At 40.2% G+C, this 21992-nt stretch overlaps 1 protein-coding gene across 1 annotated transcript in view; it reads right to left on the bottom strand.

The window, feature by feature from the left end:
- naaladl2 (N-acetylated alpha-linked acidic dipeptidase like 2) overlaps positions 1–21992 on the bottom strand; it is a gene marked incomplete at both ends in the record, with an annotated part of 270383 nt that overhangs the window by 20150 nt on the left and 228241 nt on the right. Inside the window, 1 exon segment of the mRNA XM_080506621.1 lies at positions 10968–11061. Coding sequence (XP_080362747.1) covers positions 10968–11061 — 94 coding nt within the window.

Here is a 21992-nt window from a genome sequence, read left to right on the forward strand (position 1 = left end):
GATCCACGAGACTTTGGGACGTGAACGACTAACCGTTTCTGAACAAAAACCCCCAAAACACTGCAGAAATAATGTCCCATGCAAAGCGGATGAGAGAGGCACCTCATGGAGGAGGTTTAAGGAGACTAGCCTGTGTTGCCATGGAGACGCTCACTGCTCATGTTGCCACCTGACCTACGTAGTTAGCATCGATATGAGCTAACGGCTAACATGGTAGCGATGCTAACTTGCAAGCAAATGTGACATTGGAGGAGTGCGATCTACCGAGTGTAGCTCTACGTTGACCTTATTTTCTGCTGAAACTCGGGTGGAACAATTTTGCATTGCTGAGTCATCCAGCGTCTGTTTCAGGGCGGAAGTATTGTTGTTTTGCGTCGTCGCTCGCTTAGCGGGAGCTGGAACGTCCAACCAGTTTATATCTGGACGAGAGTTTCAGACAAACGATTGATCTCAGACGTGGCGTATGAGGTAGAGCAGTGTTTTTCAAACTTTTTGAGCCAAGGCACACTTTTTTGTTTGGAAAAATCTCGAGTCACACCAAATGTTAAAATGTGAAACTCTGTAGCCTCTATTAACAATATAAAGTCTTTCTCATCAAAGTTTTATCAACAGGAATCAAGTAAATACAGAAACCGAGGACTTTTTTTAATAGTGCCTCCCTCAGTGTGAAACCTGGACCTGATGGATGAAGAGCTGAGATCCTGGTTCACATTCTTCCTTTTCAAAAACTTCTCCATCACTGTCACTGACACAGTACTTTGATACAAGATGGTAGCAGGAGGTGGAGATGAACCACACTGACGTCTGTCACTTTACATTTCACCGGCAAAGTTCTGTGCTGCCCTCTAGTGGTGAAGAGTATTTATACATGATTACTCTGCAACACACTGTCGCTGTGAGAGCAAATGTTTTTTTAGAAAAAAATGTGAAATTGGATCATTTCCCACGTTACACCTGACGAGATCTGGAGGAAACACCAGTGGTTGAAAAACACTGAGGTAGAGTGTCGTTTACCGCCTACATCACATTATAGACGAAAAACTTATCAAAAATATATTTAAAAAAATTCTCCCTCTCTCTCTCTCTCGCCAATCTCATCTCAGATCAAATTAGAAAACCTTCAAATCATGTTTGTGAGGCAGCTTTTTGTCTGCAAGCATTAACCCACACACACACACACACACACACACACACACACACACACACACACACACACACACACACACACACACACACACACACACACACACACACACACACACACACACACACACACACACACACACACAACCCCGAACCCGCGGCGGGAATTATTCATCACACCACACACTCTGCGTAACCACACACATTCCAAAACTATTTATTTCGCCGTCCTCTTCCTCCTCCTCCTCCTCGTCGTCGTCTTGTCCCTCCATCTGTTGCCTCTGTATTTTTAACCAGCCGAGATAAAAAGCCATTTGCCACCTGCTTCCTGGCTGCACGTTTCAGAAATCTTAACAAAACAACAGCAACAACAACAACAACAACTGTACTGCAAACATCTCCGTGTTCAACAAAGTCAAATTCAGAAGTTCTCCAGACATTTATGATGCCACCTGGAATTAGATTTAATGGCGATTTAATAAGCGCGATAAAGAGCGAGGAGCCGGTCGCAAGCTGCCTCGGCGCTCGACGACGACAGTAAAACTAAATGTAAGCATAAGGAAAATGACACCGGGAGGTTGAAGACTGTCCAGCTGGGTATTATGAGGGGAAATGTGATTTAACGTGACCTCAGTACAAACAAAGGCCTATCGGTTTCTTTTGACTCGTTTTGTCTCCGGAGACAAAACACCGACTGTGTGTTCGTCTCGCTCACCGAGGCGCCGCTGAGTTTTCTCCCTCCATCAAAAAGCAGTTTGAAAGGTGAACTGGCAGCGTTATAATGGAGAAATTTATCCTCTTCGTCTTGATCCAGTGAAAACATGAAGTCTAACTGCTGGGTTTTTTCCCATCTAATACAAAAGAAATACAACCAGTGTTAAAAAACAACAAAAAAGTAAATCTAAATGCTTATTTCAATATTATTATTTTTGGGATTTGCAACAATTGTTGCAACAACAAAATCCCAATATATCTCAAATTTAATACAATACCTATGGAGCTATATTTGTGCCAAAATTCTGAGCGAGCGATGGGAAAATATGAGCGCCAAAAAATTAATTGTGCAAGCAACACTAATAGCATTTTGAGGAAATATTTAAATTGCACAAAGAAAAACTTGAGATTGCGCTCAAAAATCCTTTCTGCGCTCAGATTCTTCCTCTGCGCACAGACACGGTTGTCCACCAATCACAGAAATTCGGGGCGGACGTTGAATTCTGATTGGTTACTTCGGATTCTGGAAGTGCCTCATAACCAACGAAGAAGAAGAAGAAGAAGAAGAAGAAGAAGAAGAAGAAGAAGAAGAGGGAAAAACAAACTGCGAGGGAAAACATGTTGTAATCCAGGATCATTATCTTTAGTTTTCCTTATTTCTGTTTTCCCTCGCAGTTTGTTTTTCCCTCTTCTTCTTCTTCTTCTTCTTCGTTGGCACTTCCAGAATCCGAAGTAACCAATCAGAATTCAACGCCCGCCCCGAATTTCTGTGATTGGTGGACAACCGTGTCTGTCACATTTGGGCTTTGCACATTTTGAGCGAGCGAGAGAGAGAGAGAGAGAGAGACAGAGACAGAGACAGAGAGACAGACAGAGAGAGAGAGAGAGAGAGAGAGACAGAGAGAGAGAGAGAGAGAGGTTGAGCGCAGAGGAAGAATCTGAGCGCAGAAATTATTTTTGAGCGCAATGTCAAGTTTTTCTTTGCGCAATTTAAATATTTGCTCAAAATGCTATTAGTGTTGCTGCACAATTAATTTTTTGGCCTCAAATTTTCCCATCGCTCGCTCAGAATTTTGGCACAAATATAACTCCATAAATACCAAGTAGAACAGACACGATAGAGCGGTTAACGGTTTACAAGGTCCTCTGATCCCCCCCTGCTTCCATCACCTGTCATGGATGTGGACCGACGGCTTTATCACAAAAGTGCCCCTCCCCCCGACCTTTGACCCCAAACACTGCATCACGTGGCTCATCAGAGGAAAACGGAACGTTTTGCCGTTAGTTTGACACCAGTTAGATTATAACCGACCGCGTTGTGCTGAAAATACTTGTTTTGAACTTTTTGAGACAGTGACCTTTGACCCGATCGCTCTCGATATTTCATGGATCCGTCCTTGGCTCGGGACAAATCATTGGTAAAATACATAAACACAAATACGTGTAGAAACAAAAACACACAACATCGTCTGACGGTCGTTGGCGAAGGTAAAGAAAAATATATAAAAGCATCCCCTTTGTTTTTTTCTTTCATTTTTCATGAGCTGAACTTCAACATCCAAGACATTTTCCACATTCACAAAAGGCCTATTTCTGTCAAATGCAAGTACACAGATTAATCTAACTGTGTGTTAGTGGGAATATATTTCATGCAGCTCACAGGAGGCAGAGCGAGATGCTGATTAGACAGCAGCTTATTGCACAGATGTGTCTCGGGCTCAGCAACACGTATTCACACAAATTTGTGGACAATATCTGAGGGAAATACGCCTTTTTGTGCACATAGAAAAAAAGCCTATTTCTTTCCCTTCCACAGTCTCCTCTGCTCGCTCAGATGGAATTGTCGAGTTTTTCTCAGAAGACGCGACTTGAAGTGACTGCCTTGTGTTTGTGCTCTGCAGAACTAAAATTGAATTGAATTGTCTTGTTGACGCGCTCTTCTGAAATATACCCAGATCAATACTATTTCAGAAAACAAGAGACCGTTTCGGGGAGGTTAAATACAACTTACACTAGATTCTGCAGCTGCACTCCACTTTACTGCAGCCACCACCGACTCTCTCCACAGATCGAGGCCGGCGATTATTATTACAGACCAACTGTGTCTTCTTTATGCCGGCCGGAGCAAAACATTCAGCGGACGGTCGGGTTAAAGGTGTGTGAACACACACATCCAACCCACCAGAGGACTAATCCCATATCACATGAATTAAAGTTTTAACAAGAAGGCCGTTGCTGGGCTAATCTCCCGCCGGAAGGGCTTTATATTTTCTCACAAAGCCAGCTCTAAGGCAGCACACTTGGTACACTAGAGGGTGTTCCATGGGTCCTAGTAGATAATTATGTAGAATCTGAAAGGTCTTCTTCATAAGCTGTGTCAAAATACGTCTCCAGAGCCCAAAAGGTGTTTTTATGCACTTAGTGACCCTGTGACCTGATATGCAAATGAGGTCATGGTCACCATGGTGCCCCTTCTCCCCAGGTGGAGTGTCCATGTGTGAGGTTTGGTGACTGTGGGCCCAGGAACTGCTGAGAAATGAGGACAAATGTTTATATGAAAATACATGTATTGTGCACCCATGACGAGCAAACTTCAGACCCTACCAATCTTCAAGGTCAAGGTCAAGGTCACTTGGTGTACTGGAGGTTATCCCTGGAGTGTGTATCATGTGTGTATAAAATTTCCGAGCCCTAGCTCAAAAACCTAGGCCTCCAGAGCCCAAAATGTGTTTTTAAGCACTTCGTGACCCTGTGACCTACTTAATATGCAAATTAGGTCAAGGTCACCATAGTATCCCTTCCCCCTCTGAGATGTATCCACATGTGAAGTTTGGTCACTGTGGGCCCAGGGGTTGCCGAGATATAGGTAGAAACGTTCGAACGGACGGACGTACGGACGTACGGAGACTGTTTCAAGATCCCCCTTCGGGGCCTATCGGCTACGGCGGGGGATAAAAAAAAACAATCTTTCAGCTCTTCTTCCCATAAAAGGCATCGAAGCTAGAAATACGCGTTTGTCTGAGTGTGATGAAGAATTTCCTTCAGAAAAGTTTTAACGACATATGACAGACGGACGTCAACGACTACTACTGGATCCTAAATGTTTTATTATTTTTCCCCCCATGTGGATTCTGGTTGAGTGACTTCAACCAAGCACAGAAGCACAGAATATACCATTTAATTGAAAATATATGAGTTTGCTTCTGGTACCACCAGGTGAAGTGCAGTACATGTACCGCAGTTTTCTTGATTTTAGTTCTTCATATAACCAGCAGGGGGCGTCACGGTTCGTGATGTTGTTTTACAGCGTTGAGAGGCGGGTAGATCAGTGTTTTTCAACCTTTTTTGAGCCGAGACACACTTTTTTCTTTTGAAAAATCTGGAGGCACACCACCACCACCCGAAAATGTTAAAATGTGAAACTCTGTAGCCTCTATTAACAATATAAAGTCTTTCTCATCAAAGTTTTATCAACAGGAATCAAGTAAATCCAGAAACAAAGGACTTTTTTTTAATAGTGAGTCCCTCAGTGTGAAACCTGGACCTGATGGATGAAGAGCTGAGATCCTGGTTCACATTCTTCCTTTTCAAAAACTTCTCCATCACTGTCAGTGACACAGTACTTTGATACAAGATGGTAGCAGGAGGTGGAGATGAACCACACTGACGTCTGTCACTTTACATTTCACCGGCAAAGTTCTGTGCTGCCCTCTAGTGGCGAAGAGTATTTATACATGATTACTCTGCAACACACTGTCGCTGTGAGAGCAAATGTTTTTTTAGAAAATAATGTGAAATTGGATAATTTCCCACGGCTCACCTGACTGGATCTCGCGGAAACACCAGTGTGCCGCGGCGCAGTGGTTGAAAAACACCGGGGTAGATGACATGTGAGATCTGGCAGCAAGTCTCCAGAGGAACGGCGGCTATAAGTTCTGGATCCCGGGGAAGAATGCTGCAGTCCATGTACTGTATGGATCCAGCCATCTCAGTCATGCGTCCATCTTTTACATGGCTTCCTGCAGCCTCGGGCTTTTTCCCGGCAAAATGCAGGCAACGAATGATTATGGGATGATTTATGCTGAGGCTGCATTATTCTTGCATCTTTCAGCAGGAATCCTGCGCACAGGTGGGGTTATACATCCTGGCATGTGTTAGCGCAGGGACCACTTCCCACCAATTTGGATCACAGTTGAGCCAAACCACTGAAGTGATGTCTCACTAACCTCTAAATACCGATAACTTTTCCCTTCAGAGCAGAGTGCATTCTGAAAACGTTCACACTTATTGCCATTTATTTAACAAAACCAACCAAAGGAGAATCTGAGATTTGCCTCCAAACTGTGATTCTCCTCAGTTCGATGGATGTTTCACAGGCAGGTAAGGCGTCTGCAGCCATTTCCAAGTCAAACATACAGCCTTAAATTAATCTGAATATAAAACCTTTCTAGCACAAAGTCTTACTGCAACTGGCTGTTTATTTCTGGGTCTCAGTTTTTTTTTTTTTAGCTAATCTCACTAAAATCAGTGTATGAATTACAACAAAAATGTACTTTTCAAACACAAACTACTGAAAATCATATTGTTCTTCAGAGGTCCGATTTGTAGAAACAGGTTTACATACTGTAGCACGAGGACACGAGATCTACTGACGGACAAGACGCACATTTACATTAAACTATGACGTCATCGCCCCGCCTCTCGTCCAATAACCCCGTGACCCTCGGTGATGTCACTTAAAAACAACAACAACAACCCGAAACGGCACTCGGGACAACGCGTGCCTTCGCCAACGGCACATTTGTCACCATGGAAACCAATGAATTCCAAAGTTAATTGATTCAGCAACACCTTTTCCTGACCTAGACCCTGACCTTTGACCCAATCGCTCTCAATCCTTGGATAAAGACCAATAATCCCTTTTTTTTTTGCAGTAGTTGGGGATTTATTTAGCTGTTAACGTCCCAAACTCTAACTGATTGGTCCGTGGATATCGACAAATCATCCCTGAAGAGTTCATGCAATTCCAGTGGGTAGATTTTCAGAAAAAGTTGGTAAAATACATACATACAAAGCAATACATAGAAAATGTATCTGTATCGGTTACAGCACCACCTAAAGGCCTGGCATATGTACTACATTTTTTTGAGCCGTGTTCATGGCGATGTATGGACAGAATACAGAATTTGAGCGTGCATGTGGCCCAATGAGGCTAAAAGAAGAGGAAAAGAATGCTGATCGGCGAGCCTGCACACTACCGGCCTGTGGATTTAACCGCGCCCGGACGTTTCTAACGCTGAGGGCTCGAAAGAGACGCAGTGGCTGTGAATATCAGCATTTCTTCGTTCGGGCCTGCAGGCAGTAGGAGCCAGTGGGCTAAGAAATTGAAGAGAGTGGTGACCATGAATGATAAAACACTCTTATCTTCATATGGCGGATCAGTCGCGCAAATAATCAAGACTGCACGTCCAATAGAAACACAGAGTAAATCTGCATTAATCATATTCAGTGCGAGCGGTGGAGACTTCTGTCCCTTCGGTTGTGTTTTCCAGAGAAGGATGACACATCAAGCCAGCAGTGACGAGGAGATGATGATGCTCGCTGGCAGACGAGCGCTTCAGCTCGACGCCGTCGCGCAGAGTCGCCGGCGATCTGGAGGTCTGGCGTCCGGAATGAAGGCGAGGAACGGGCCAGACACGTCGGTACAGCCGGGGGAGAGAAGAGGCCGGCGGGCAGGTGTATCGATCAATCAGTCATCTCTCACTCTCTTTTTTCATAATATGTCCATTAGACTCAGATGAGCAGGCATAACCACTCAATCTCGGCGCTAATGGGACGACTGCCGCACGCCTGGACGGAGCCGGTGAACCCGGGCTGTTGAGCGATTGCCTCGTCGGGATGATGAGACTTAAAGTCACAGCGTGTGCAACGGAGAACGCTGGTTTTCCCAGCTTCCCTCGCTTTTCAATTTCGGATTGCGGTGGGTAATATGATCGATGCAGGGGGTTTTCATGGTTTACGTGGAGCTCAGAGAATCCATTTCATACCGCATGAATCCTGTTGATTATATTCCCATTTTGGCTTTTGGGCAAGTCAAGCATGTTTGGTTTTTTGTACCGAGAAGCAGAGTGAAATCAACAACGTTTGAATCATTTTAACTCTCACTAAAAAGAGTCTTATAATGCAAAATCCACTTTCGTAAAGGCTTTTCCAGCAGTAATAATCATCTCCATACCTGGAACGACGCCCCAGGAGTGAAGACAGTGTGTCCTCTCGCTCCCCGGCTTGTTCCAGGGTTTAACAAGAAGGCCGGTGCTGGGCTAATCCCCCGCCGGAGGGCTTTATATTTTCTCACAAAGCCAGCTCTAAGGCAGCACACTTGGTACACTAGAGGGTGTTCCATGGGTCCTAGTAGATAATTATGTAGAATCTGACAGGTCTTCTTCATAAGCTATGTTAAAATTTATGCACTTAGTGACCCTGTGACCTGATATGCAAATTAGGTCATGGTCACCATGGTGCCCCTTCTCCCCAGGTGGAGTGTCCATGTGTGAAGTTTGGTGACTGTGGGCCCAGGAACTGCTGAGAAATGAGGAGAAATGTTTATATGAAAATACATGTATTGTGCAACCATAACGAGCAAACTTCAGACCCTACCAATCTTCAAGGTCAAGGTCAGGTCACTTGGTGTACTGGAGGTTATCCCTGGAGTGTGTATCATGTGTGTATAAAATTTCCGAGCCCTAGCTCAAAAAACCTAGGCCTCCAGAGCCCAAAATGTGTTTTTAAGCACTTCGTGACCTTGTGACCTACTTAATATGCAAATTAGGTCAAGGTCACCATAGTGTCTCTTCCCCCTCTGAGATGTATCCACATGTGAAGTTTGGTCACTGTGGGCCCAGGGGTTGCCGAGATATAGGTAGAAACGTTCGAACGGACGTACGTACGGAGACTGTTTCAAGATCCCCCTTCGGGGCCTATCAGCCACGGCGGGGGATAAAAAGTGTGTTGCTCCAAGCAGCCAATCAAAAATCAAACCCTATATAGTGTCATCGGGGGGTTTAGGCAATCACAATCAAGGTAGGCTCCTCCCCCCTTTGACTCCTCCCACAATCAGGCAGCTCTTCTCTGGCACATGGCGCCACGAGAGGAAGTACTTCCTCCTCTCTTCCCACAGATGGGCGTGTGTGTGGGCGGAGCCAGTCCAGCTCACACAAGACACAGCAGATTCTGAATGCAGCTCAATACTCAAATGGAGGGAAAATCAAGATAAAGCTGGATTTGAGGCCAAAAAAACTTCGAATGCAATATTTGTGGAGCGACGAGACCATGCGAAAGTGTTGAAACGCTGGATAATTTCACCACTTTAAGAGAATAACACACGCTGGAAAACACATTATCTTTTAAGGGTCATCTGAATATTTCAGAAAGGGGTCGTTGCTCAGTGGCGGCGAGAGAATAAGCGGATTTGGGCTCAGGAGGCCTCGGAGGTCTGAAGAGCACGCCGGCTCCAGAATAATCACCTATGTAAATTCACACGGGGCTGCAGAGAGACCTTGACTAAAGTGATGTGTTCCCTTTTTTTTTTTAAACAAAATTAATTCAGACATTTTGGGTGATAATTATGTAAATCACTTTATGTAACACACGCCCACCGATGTACTCTGTGCAAGCAGTGTAAGGCCGGCTAAGCTTAAAATTAAAGTCAGTACCTCAAAGCTCCAGGCCATCAAAACCTTTTTTTTTTTTTTTCTCAAGCCAAAGTTGACCCCCTGTAGGGATCCCATCTAATTTCACCTTTTTTTTTCTTTTCCCCCTCTCACTTTTTATTCACAATAATTCCATAGTTACAGTTGCCATGTCAGGTGCTCACTAGATCCATGGCTGGGTTCAATGTCTTGATTCTTTGACATGTAGACTGCCAGCTCTTTAGTCTTTAGTCCCTTTAGTCACGGCCACATCTGTTATCGACTGAATACCGGTGATCCAATGTATGAACATCAGGCTTTTATGGAAGTTAACGTTGAGACTCGTGTCCCATTTGCTAAAGCATACATTAATATTTACATCCTATATTTCAAACAGCGTCCAGTGGAACAAAAAAAAAGGCATCGGAATCTTAATATCCACTTTTACATTTGATAAATACCATATTTTCCGCACTATAAGGCACCTAAATACCTCAAATTTTCTCAAAAGCTGCCAGTGCGCCTTATAACTCGGTGTGCCTTATATATGGAAGAATTGCTCTACTCCAGACTGCTATTTGACAGCTGAACAACCAGAAGCTTTTATTTTGACAACTCTAACTTCACAACTGGATCTTCAGAGCGGACGACACTCCACACAACACCTTCATCACTCATGGTTGCACACCAACATTCTAACAAACCAAAATAAACTAGATGAAATAATGACTCCCTAAACTGGGGAACAAAAACACATAAACACAATCAACACAACACCAAGCCCAACAACAACCCACAATAACCTCCAACAACACAAAACATGAATTCCCATCATGCCTTGCATCCTGAGCTCCTCAGTGCAGCCGATAGCTGCAATGAATTCTGGGAGTTTCTGTTTGTGGTGTTTTAAATGCAATTATTGGGGGTTCTATTTGGTTTGTGGTGTCGGTAATAATTGTGTTGTGTTGTGTTTTTGTTGCTTAGTTCATGCAGTTTAGTTTATTACCGGTAGTTGTAAGTTGTCAACCAGCAGTGAAGAAGGTTTTGTGTGTAGTTTCCTCCTGGCATAGGCTGCAGGTAGGACTATCAAAATAAAGTGTGTGCACCTCTCTGGGTGTTAGAATCAGTGGAAAATGTAACCTAATGGCTTTGAGCTATAAAGGTTGCTGACCACTGGTCTATTCCATGCACCTTATAATGCGGTGCGCCTTATATATGAACAAAGTTGTAAATTATGTCAATCAATGTAGGTGTGCCTTATAGTGCGGAAAATACGGTAGTCAAACGTCAGGGAGAAACCTCAACTTTAACCTGAATTTGAGGCTTTACTCAGGATAACTGTTGTGCGCCTGGTGGTTGCAGCACGCTTCAGCAATACGTTGCGCCGACAAATCTATTGCAATACATTCCCATTCGAATTACCTTTCAGCTTGTTTTGCACGTCCAGGGCAATGTCCAGGGGGTAGAAGGGCAGCACAGGATCATTGGCCAGGCGGAAAATGGCTTCTGCTGTCATCTGCAGAAACATAAACAGAACAAATATGCATAAAGCGCCGTTGGATTTATTCATTTTTTTTCCCCCTCCACGACTGAAATACGGAATCATATAAATCCAGCGGAGATGCCATATGTATGTCTTGCTTAGTGTTGAATTACGCAATAAATCTGTGGCTGAGCAGCTAAAAAGTCTTCAGTGTGATGAGCTTTTTCCACAGATTCATCATGTCCCGGGGTGATTCCTTGATGGATTTGGACACTGAATGTTATCACAAAATACAAAGCAGAGGAAACACAGTGGCTTCCCGAATTCATGTATTCGGGTAAAGAAAAACAAAATAAAAGTATTGCGATGTTTTCTGGTGGTTGCAGTCATATCAAGCCTCTCTCGGAGTACACCACATTAACCCCGTGGCCCTTGGGCTGTGTTTAAAAAAAAATATATATATATATTTTCACCTGATAAAACATCAGCGAGTTCAGTCAATAATAGTTGGGAAGCTGTAGGGCTGAAATGAACGACTCCACGCTCTACAGATAAGAGCGATTGTGTAGAATTCAGAAACACAATAAGTCCACTTACCACCGTCCCTAAGGCCTAAGTGAGATATGAAAAAAGAACACAAAAAAAACACCCTCCATTAAAAATGTCAATTTTTACTTCGGCCTGATCAAAAATGTAAATTAAAAAGTAAAACTGTTTTCTTACAATAACAAGCCAGAATCCACATTTTTTTTTCATCTTTGCAGTTTAAAATTAGTCTGCTGGAAGTAACTCTGAGTTCAGTTTCCTGCCCAGAGACTTTCAACACCTTTTGATTTGACCGGTCCTTGTGGGAAAGCGCGTGCACATGCTAAATGGACTTTTCTTGTAGTTTCACCACGTCTGGAGCCTTAATGTGGTTTACATGATCGGTAACTTTGACGTGTCGGCAGCGACGGCCACTTCCACAGTCACGTACATTCTTCCAGCGCTCGCCTTCCCAATATGCCTGTTCACACGCAAACCCTATATTAAAAAAATATTCCAACAATCTCCCGTGTATAATCCCATTTATAGACACTTTAGATTTGTCAAACTGATTTTAGTTGAGGAGCCACATCAACCTGATCTGACCTCTGGAGGCCCAACAAGTCAAACTTAACATTAAACTGCAGATATGGACAAATGTCAAAGTCTTTCCTTCTTTTCATCCTTTTGTAGCTGCAAGAATTTTCCAGTCTATTCTGAAATATACATATTAATGTTAATCAGATATTATATTTGCAAAAAAAACCCCACAATATCTGGATCTGGATATCGTATTTTTTATTCAGGATTAAAACTATTGGTCATCATCTGCAAGTTGAGTTTACGTGTCTAAAGTATCACTTCACATAAATTGGACTTATTGTTTTATTGTGAAAGGCGTTGCGTCATGTGACCTCCACAGATGCATTAATAAATTCTGACCAAGGGCGGTTTTGAATGTCATTTTTGCCAATCTAGTGTTTTTAGATCGGCCTCTGTCAGTTTTCATATTTATACTTAAAAAAATAAAATAAAATAAAATAAAAAATCCCATGGCGGCCGGATTAGATCCTCTGGCGGGCCGCTTCTGGCCCCCCGGGGCCTCATGTTTGACACCCTTGCTGTATACGTTCCTTCCTTCCTAATATTTTAAGTCTTTAATAACATGAACATTAGATTTCTTGCTCCAAAAGTTCATATACCAGCCAACAACATGAACAAAATCACGTGTTGTGATCTACGGCCACGTTTCCACGACAATGTTTTCATGTGAAAACGCATCGATTTTTGCCATTTGCGTTTCAGAAAAGTTTGAAATACAAAGTCCCAGGAGAGCCAAACCTTGCTCTTATTCCAGGTCGTTGCAGGTAAAGGGGGACGATTATTCAGGTGGGACAAATGGACTCAAAAACTCTTTCTTCTCCGTTGCCATCAGACTTCTGAACAGCTTCTGACATGTTTACATTTCGCACATCTCACTTTCTTACTAATATTTTTGCATCGCCCTGTTATTTTATATTTTATTTTATTTTATTCTATTTTTATTCTATTTTTTGTGTGTATATACTTACTTATTTATGCATGTCGGCTCCAGGGCAGACGGCAAAATAAGAATTTCATTCACTGAAACCTGGCTTTTACTGTTGAGATGACAATAAAACACCTTGAACCTTGAAGTATTAGAAAGTAACTTCAGCACAATATGAGTCCTTTAAAAGTTACAAGCGAACAAAAGAAGTTCTTTCCAGCCCAAATAGCTCCTGTGCTCGAGGACCGATTATCCTTCAGCTGTTCACCGGCCAAACAGGAAGCGCAGTCCATTTTCTGCTTTCTCTTATCTACAGCTATTGGTCAGTTTGCGGCGGCCCAGTGAGTCTCGGTCCTTTTTTTTTTACCTGCAACCTCTTTGCCTAAATATCTTTCTCTAATGGATTTTAGAGGAAAGGTACTATTGATTGCAGAGTCTGGAGGCTTGTGCTGCTCTACGTCGATACCGGCGTCGCTGCATTGCAACTCATTTATTCAGAATATTCGCTCTTTTTACATCACATACATACCAGGAACGAATAAAAATCAAAACATATCCAACATGACCTTGCGATAGTTGGAGCAGACAGCAGGAGCATGGTTTTTTTTTTTTGTTTTCTTCAAGCCTCAGTCACGCCGCACGTTCCACGTTTAGGAACCTCTTGAAGTAATTAGGAAAGAAAAAAAACAAAAAAACCCCAAAGGTTGACATTTTGATTGTATGTGAGCAGCTTCATTATTCACCGAGTCACTATGCAGTGAGTGTTTGTTGACGTTATCGTACCGAGTGATAAGAGGGGGGAGTGCAGCAAGAGCGAAACGCACGGCGTTTCCACAATTGGATAAAGAAGACGAGCAGGATGAATGGATTAAACTTCTATCGATTAGGCTGAAAACGAAGTTCAGTGAGGACACAAAAGTCAGTGTTTACTCCAAGTGATAAACTTGTTTTAAGGTAAAGTTAAAAAAAACCCTCTTCTTTTAACCCTGACAAAGTGTTTGCGGTGCCTGAATACCAACGAGGTATCACATTCTGATAAAGTCACATCCTTTGTTGAGGGAATTATCAAACTGGTCCCACCCGCAGTCCAAATATCAGACATTAAATACTTAATTGACAATTTACAATGAACAAAAGGATAAAGATTAGACTTTCAAAGGAGGGTTATCCTTCACCCAGTCATCAGCGACTTGGTCCAGTTCCTGCTGGTTTTAGGCAGAAATTGGGAGTTTTGGGCGTCAATCAAAAAATCCTGGGTGTCCAAAATGAATTTGGATTGGGGGGGGTGGCATCTTAAGAGTATTATGTTTCTCATTTTATTTTGGAAGTGAAAAATTAGATTGATCATAGGTCCATATAATTAATACCGCCTGTGTGTATTCTGTATATATAGAATTCCTTCAGCAGGTTAGAAAATAGGAAAATTCCTCGTCTCTGCTTTACTTCGGCGTTTGAACGCATCAGGATGATCCAGGGAATGCATCCTTGTGACTGTGAGGAGTGGAAGAGTAGGAGGATTTTCCCAGCCGGACTTGAACGCAGCATTTAACGCACCCGGGTTAAGTCAACAGAAAGCGCTCCGCTTTTCAAAACACGATGCCGATATTGTATATATAATATAAAGCTTAAAGTCCTAGTGAAATGAAGATTCCACCTCCAAAACACTCTGGCTGTCGCTTCTCGGGACATTTTTTTATGCTAACTGGCCCAATGGTAAAATGTTAAAACACGGCAATCTGCGAGAAAATAGCCAATAAACGGCGCTATTTCCTCTGCTGGGCGGAGCTTCTGACAATAACAGAGTGACATCACGAGTTGTGCACACGCCCAAGTTGTGTTTACATGATGGAGGATCAGAGTTTTGACCACGAAGAGGCTGAATTTAACCATATTTCATCATCGTGGTCATTTCAAACCCAGTGATTGATGAAGAAGACACAGAAGGTCGTTCTGCCATCGGTGACACCGTCTGGAACATGTTTGAGGAAGCAGAAGACGCTTCGTCCTCCATTCGTCCTCGTCTCCTCGCCTCAGCAGCCGCCAGTTTTCACCTTTGAGGCTTTGAGGCTCCTGACTTTTGGCAGAACGACTCGGCTTCCTGGATCCAACACGTCGAAGCGCTTTTCCCACTGCGGAATCACCGAAGATGAGTCCAGGTATTACTTGATCGTCTACTCGCCGCCCGAGCTAGCGGGTCCCGCTAGCCGCTAGCCGCACGAGCTAGCGGCTCCCGACGCCCGTGCTCCTTTTCTCCTCTCTCGGTCTCTTCCAGGCTCAATCTTTCATCAAGGCTCATAAAACGGCGACTATAACTTCAAAATACTGTTAAAACTTTGATATTTAAGAGGAAACAAGCCGATATAAACACAACAGATCGAGATCTGCACAACTCGTGACATCACGCCCACGAAGGATTCCCATGACTTCCTCGGCTGGAGATTCAAAATTCAAATAACTTTGTTAAGCGACAACAGTGGTGGGGCAGAGTCGGAGAAACCTTACAAGTAGTACCCCAACTATCCTTTTTTTGCAAAGTAGTGTGTTACATTTCACTAGGCCTTTAAGCGTCTCAGGTGTGTTGTTCTTTAGCCAGCCTCAGTTTGAGAACATCAAAATACAGAGAGAAAATATCTACCGGTGTTGACAGGAAAGACCCAGACCCAGTTTCCCCCTCAACCTTTTACTTTCTGCAGTTCTCCATCCAAACTGTGACACCTCTGAATGGACCGGAGCAACTCTTGGTGTTGTTATCAACATAATGGCCGACATTTATTGCGCGGCGCCGCTGTGATATCGAGGCAAAGCAGGTTGACGGAGCGCCGCCACATTACCGCCCCGCATCGTCTGCGTGCCGACGCCCGGGCCGCCGTGGCCTTTGTGCAGAGGGCAAAGATTTTAACGGTGACATTTTCGAGCCATCCGCAGAAAATGGCCGCGTGGTGATCACTGCAGAGCCGGAGCGTCGGGCCGTGGGCTCGTATTTCAGGGACTTTAATGGGAGAGGAGAGATAATTACAGGGAGAGAAAGGTGAGATGTGATGTAGCTTGTCATTTAAAGGGAGCTAAAATATTCCGCCGCGTGGGAAGTTTATACACAACACTTTCAATCAAATCATTGTACACGCTTTTATTGCACTTTATATTTTCCAATTAATATTTTATATATTCTTTTTTTTTTTTTTTACTGAAGACCTTTTTTTTTTTCCTTAATCCTATTTGGTAGTTTTGAATTAATATTTTATATATTCTTTTTTTTTTTTTTTTTTTTTTTTTACTGAAGACCTTTTTTTCCCTTAATCCTATTTGGTAGTTTTGAATTAATATTTTATGTATTCCTTTTTTTTACTGAAGACCTTTTTTTTCTTCCTTAATCCTATTTGGTAGTTTTGAATTCATATTTTATATATTCATTTTTTTTTTTTACTGAAGACCTTTTTTTTTTTCCTTAATCCTATTTGATAGTTTTGAATTCATATTTTATATATTCTTTTTTTTTTTTTTTTTACTGAAGAGCTTTTTTTTTTTCCTTAATCCTATTTGGTGGTTTTGAATTAATATTTTATATATTCTTTTCTTTTTTTACTGAAGACCTTTTTTTTCCTTAATCTTATTTGGCAGTTTTGAATTAATATTTTATATATTCTTTTCTTTTTTTTTACTGAAGTCCTTTTTTTTCCTTAATCTTATTTGGTAGTTTTGAATTAATATTTTATGTATTCCTTTTTTTTTTACTGAAGACCTTTTTTTTCCTTAATCTTATTTGGTAGTTTTGAATTAATATTTTATATATTCTTTTCTTTTTTTTTACAGAAGTCCTTTTTTTTCCTTAATCCTTTTTGGTAGTTTTGAATTAATATTTTATATATTCTTTTTTTTTTTTACTGAAGTCCTTTTCTTTCCCTTAATCCTATTTGGTAGTTTTGAATTAATATTTTATATATTCTTTTCTTTTTTTTTTACAGAAGTCCTTTTTTTTCCTTAATCCTATTTGGTAGTTTTGAATTAATATTTTATATATTCTTTTTTTTTTTTTTTACTGAAGTCCTTTTTTTCCCTTAATCCTATTTGGTAGTTTTGAATTAATATTTTATGTATTCCTTTTTTTTTTACTGAAGTCCTTGTTTTTCCTTAATCCTATTTGGTAGTTTTGAATTCATATTTTATATATTCTTTTTTTTTTTTTTACTGAAGAGCTTTTTTTTTTTCCTTGATCCTATTTGGTGGTTTTGAATTAATATTTTATATATTCTTTTTTTTTTTTTTACAGAAGTCCTTTTTTTTCCTTAATCCTTTTTGGTAGTTTTGAATTAATATTTTATATATTCTTTTTTTTTTTACTGAAGTCCTTGTTTTTCCTTAATCCTATTTGGTAGTTTTGAATTCATATTTTATATATTCTTTTTTTTTTTTTTACTGAAGAGCTTTTTTTTTTTCCTTGATCCTATTTGGTGGTTTTGAATTAATATTTTATATATTCTTTTTTTTTTTTTTACAGAAGTCCTTTTTTTTCCTTAATCCTTTTTGGTAGTTTTGAATTAATATTTTATATATTCTTTTTTTTTTTTTTTTTTACTGAAGTCCTTTTTTTTCCTTAATCTTATTTGGTAGTTTTGAATTAATATTTTATATATTCTTTTCTTTTTTTTTTTTTACAGAAGTCCTTTTTTTTCCTTAATCCTATTTGGTAGTTTTGAATTCATATTTTATATATTCTTTTTTTTTTTTTTTACTGAAGAGCTTTTTTTTTTTCCTTGATCCTATTTGGTGGTTTTGAATTAATATTTTATATATTCTTTTTTTTTTTTTTTACAGAAGTCCTTTTTTTTCCTTAATCCTTTTTGGTAGTTTTGAATTAATATTTTATATATTCTTTTTTTTTTTTTTTACTGAAGTCCTTTTTTTCCCTTAATCCTATTTGGTAGTTTTGAATTAATATTTTATGTATTCTTTTTTTTTTACTGAAGTCCTTTTTTTTCCTTAATCCTATTTGGTAGTTTTGAATTCATATTTTATATATTCTTTTTTTTTTTTTTACTGAAGAGCTTTTTTTTTTTCCTTGATCCTATTTGGTGGTTTTGAATTAATATTTTATATATTCTTTTTTTTTTTTTTTACAGAAGTCCTTTTTTTTCCTTAATCCTTTTTGGTAGTTTTGAATTAATATTTTATATATTCTTTTTTTTTTTTTTTTTTACTGAAGTCCTTTTTTTTCCTTAATCTTATTTGGTAGTTTTGAATTAATATTTTATATATTCTTTTCTTTTTTTTTACTGAAGTCCTTTTTTTTTCCTTAATCCTTTTTGGTAGTTTTGAATTAATATTTTATATATTCTTTTCTTTTTTTTTACTGAAGTCCTTTTTTTTCCTTAATCTTATTTGGTAGTTTTGAATTAATATTTTATATATTCTTTTCTTTTTTTTTACTGAAGTCCTTTTTTTTTCCTTAATCCTTTTTGGTAGTTTTGAATTAATATTTTATATATTCTTTTTTTTTTTTTTTTTACTGAAGTCCTTTTTTTTCCTTAATCTTATTTGGTAGTTTTGAATTAATATTTTATATATTCTTTTCTTTTTTTTTACTGAAGTCCTTTTTTTTTCCTTAATCCTTTTTGGTAGTTTTGAATTAATATTTTATATAAAATGGCAGTTCTGGAGGAGCTGGGCTATAACAACCACCGTGAGGTACACAGTGGTATCACCGCTCTCCCTGCAGAGGAACATGAGGAGACAAGATCCGTTGTTTTTGTTTTTGGACATGATGTTATTTTTAGATCCATTTGAAGTTTTAGGCCGTTTGACATGTTTTCAATTGAAAACTTTTGGAGGTTTGTTGTCATGACAACGGGGGGGGCTCAGAGCACACTGAAAACACAATAAAAAAAAACAAAAACAAAAAAAAAAAAACATGCCAACCTGCCAACTACATAGTTTTCTGCCACGTCTGTGTAAATGAACATTGTTTTCAAACCGGAGTGAGTGTGTCACTGATCAAAACGTTAAAAAAATTTCAAGGTCGCTAGCTTTCTCCCTCCGGAGCCGCGAAGGAAGCGTTTCGGACAGTTCAAGACCCCCGAACGGAAGCTTTTGAACGCGGCGATCGAGACCACACTGGGACACACCGGCGGCGTTCAGGAGATCAAAGGCGCCGCTGAAACAGGAAGTCGAGCGCGTTGCGCCTTAACGCCACGTTGCCGAGGCGACCTGTCGGGTCCGTCTTCATCGGCCTTGAGCAGCCGTCACCTCGGACCCGTCATTTGCTAAAATCTTGAAAAGTGCACACGGTGTTGACTTCGCTCTGTTGTCACTGCCACTGAAATCAATCTTGTGTGTGTGTGTGTGTGTGGGGGGGGGGGAGGGGGGAGGGGGGGGGGGGGCATTGATTTGAAGCTGGTGAGTAATACTACTGCAGTAAGAAGCATATATCAAAAGGCTGTAAAGTGGAGGGACAGAAAATGCTGTTGATTTCTTATTTATAACCTTATTTCTGGACTGTTTCTTTTTAAGGCAGGGCAGCGAGAGAGAGAGAGTGAGAGAGAGAGAGAGAGAGAGAGATAATGATGAAAGAAGAAAGGCAGAAAAGAGGCCGTGACATAACAGAAAGCAAAAGACAATCCGAGTTAAGGGGAGATGACAGTTGGAGTGGAGTGGAAGACGGAACAAACTAGCGCGAGGATCTCGTCTCGCGTTTTCCTCTTTCTCGTCCTCCTCTCGCCATCGTGACCCGCCTCCTGTCACCCCCGTCGCCCGACCCGACCTTTTAGATTTTTAGTAAAATCGGCGCCGACCGTCTCGAGTTACCGAAACAGCCGAAGTACCCCATCCGGCTGTTGTCGGGGGTTTGGGCGAAGCCTCCGTCACAGAAAGGAAATTCGGGCGCCGCTGACGCGACGACGTTTCCGCGTGACGACGCCTCGTTAGTTTCACGAAAGATTTGCGTGGTGAAAAAAGAGCTCAGTTTCCAAGGCAACGGCAGAAACGCCGAGAACAGTGCAGTTGGCCCGTCAGGCCGCGAGGTGGCACTGTTATGGCTGTCAAAATAAAAGTACCAAGTTGGATTGTTATCATATGACTGTCAGAATAAAAGTACCAAGTTGGATTGTTATCATATGACTGTCAGTATAAAAGTACAAAGTTGGATTGTTATCATATGGCTGTCAAAATAAAAGTACCAAGTTGGATTGTTATTATATGACTGCCAAAATAAAAGTACCAAGTTGGATTGTTATTATATGACTGTCAGTATAAAAGTACCAAGTTGGATTGTTATTAAATGACTGTCAAAATAAAAGTACCAAGTTGGATTGTTATCATATGGCTGTCAAAATAAAAGTACCAAGTTGGATTGTTATTATATGACTGCCAAAATAAAAGTACCAAGTTGGATTGTTATTATATGACTGTCAGTATAAAAGTACCAAGTTGGATTGTTATTAAATGACTGTCAAAATAAAAGTACCAAGTTGGATTGTTATCATATGACTGTCAGTATAAAAGTACAAAGTTGGATTGTTATTAAATGACTGTCAAAATAAAAGTACCAAGTTGGATTGTTATCATATGACTGTCAGTATAAAAGTACAAAGTTGGATTGTTATTAAATGACTGTCAAAATAAAAGTACCAAGTTGGATTGTTATCATATGACTGTCAGTATAAAAGTACCAAGTTGGATTGTTATTATATGACTGTCAGTATAAAAGTACCAAGTTGGATTGTTATTATATGACTGTCAGTATAAAAGTACCAAGTTGGATTGTTATTAAATGACTGTCAAAATAAAAGTACCAAGTTGGATTGTTATCATATGACTGTCAGTATAAAAGTACAAAGTTGGATTGTTATTAAATGACTGTCAAAATAAAAGTACCAAGTTGGATTGTTATTATATGACTGTCAAAAATAAAAGTACCAAGTTACTATGGGCCGTGGACCAGTATATATATATATATATATATATATATATATATATATATATATATATATATATATATATATATATATATATATATATATATAGTGAATATAGTGTAGTGAAAACTGTTAACAGGAAATGGTCCAAACAAGATATACCCACAACTGATCTTTGGATTAATGTTAGCCATGTTATCTTTAATGAATTGTCCTTGAGGCAACTTTATCTCATTATTTGCTATTTTTCCAAAAAGATGATAAAAGTTTTATAGAATTGATCAAACTTTCAAACTTATTTAACCCAACTTTTCCCCCCTGCTTCAGCACTGGTTGATTTTTCTATATGCACAGGAGTGTACTCACGTTTCTCGCAGGCCTTTTCCCATTCAGCTTTAAAAAGATTGACCATCAACATTTTGTGACCTTCGGCCTGCAGAAGGTCTGAGATGGAAACGGTCCCGATAAAAGCTCAAGCATTGAATTACCCTGCAGAAGCTCAATGAAAACAAAACAATGACAATTAAAAAAAAAAAATAAAAATGTGTCAGTATAAACTGATGTCGGGACCTTTTCCAATTATGTTGAAGTTAATTTGCCGGACCACGAGTCCCCGTGTTGTTAATTTTCTTCTGTAATTAAAAATAAAAGCCTGGCAAGAAAAACGTACATGAAACGTTTGAAACTGGTCTCCGGGTTTGTTTGGATCGACAGCAAGGACACCGACAACAGACAGACACTCTTTCTCTTGACATAATCTGACTTCAAAGCCACTTTTTCTTTGAACTTGACCAGTTTCCAAAGTCCCAGACAACGGAAGGAACAACTGCAGGTTATGGTAAATAAACTATAAATAAACTTGTTAAAAAAGAAACAAAAAAAACAACTGAGGCAAATGGAAAGTGATCAATTCTAATCCATCAACTGAGCGTGTGCAGGAGGACTATTTACTACGGCCGGGGTGAGCATGACATGATATAATATGGCCTTATTTGTTCTTTGAA

This window comes from Blennius ocellaris (assembly GCF_963422515.1).
Source record: "Blennius ocellaris genome assembly, chromosome: 12".
Taxonomy (NCBI): Eukaryota; Metazoa; Chordata; class Actinopteri; order Blenniiformes; family Blenniidae; genus Blennius; species Blennius ocellaris.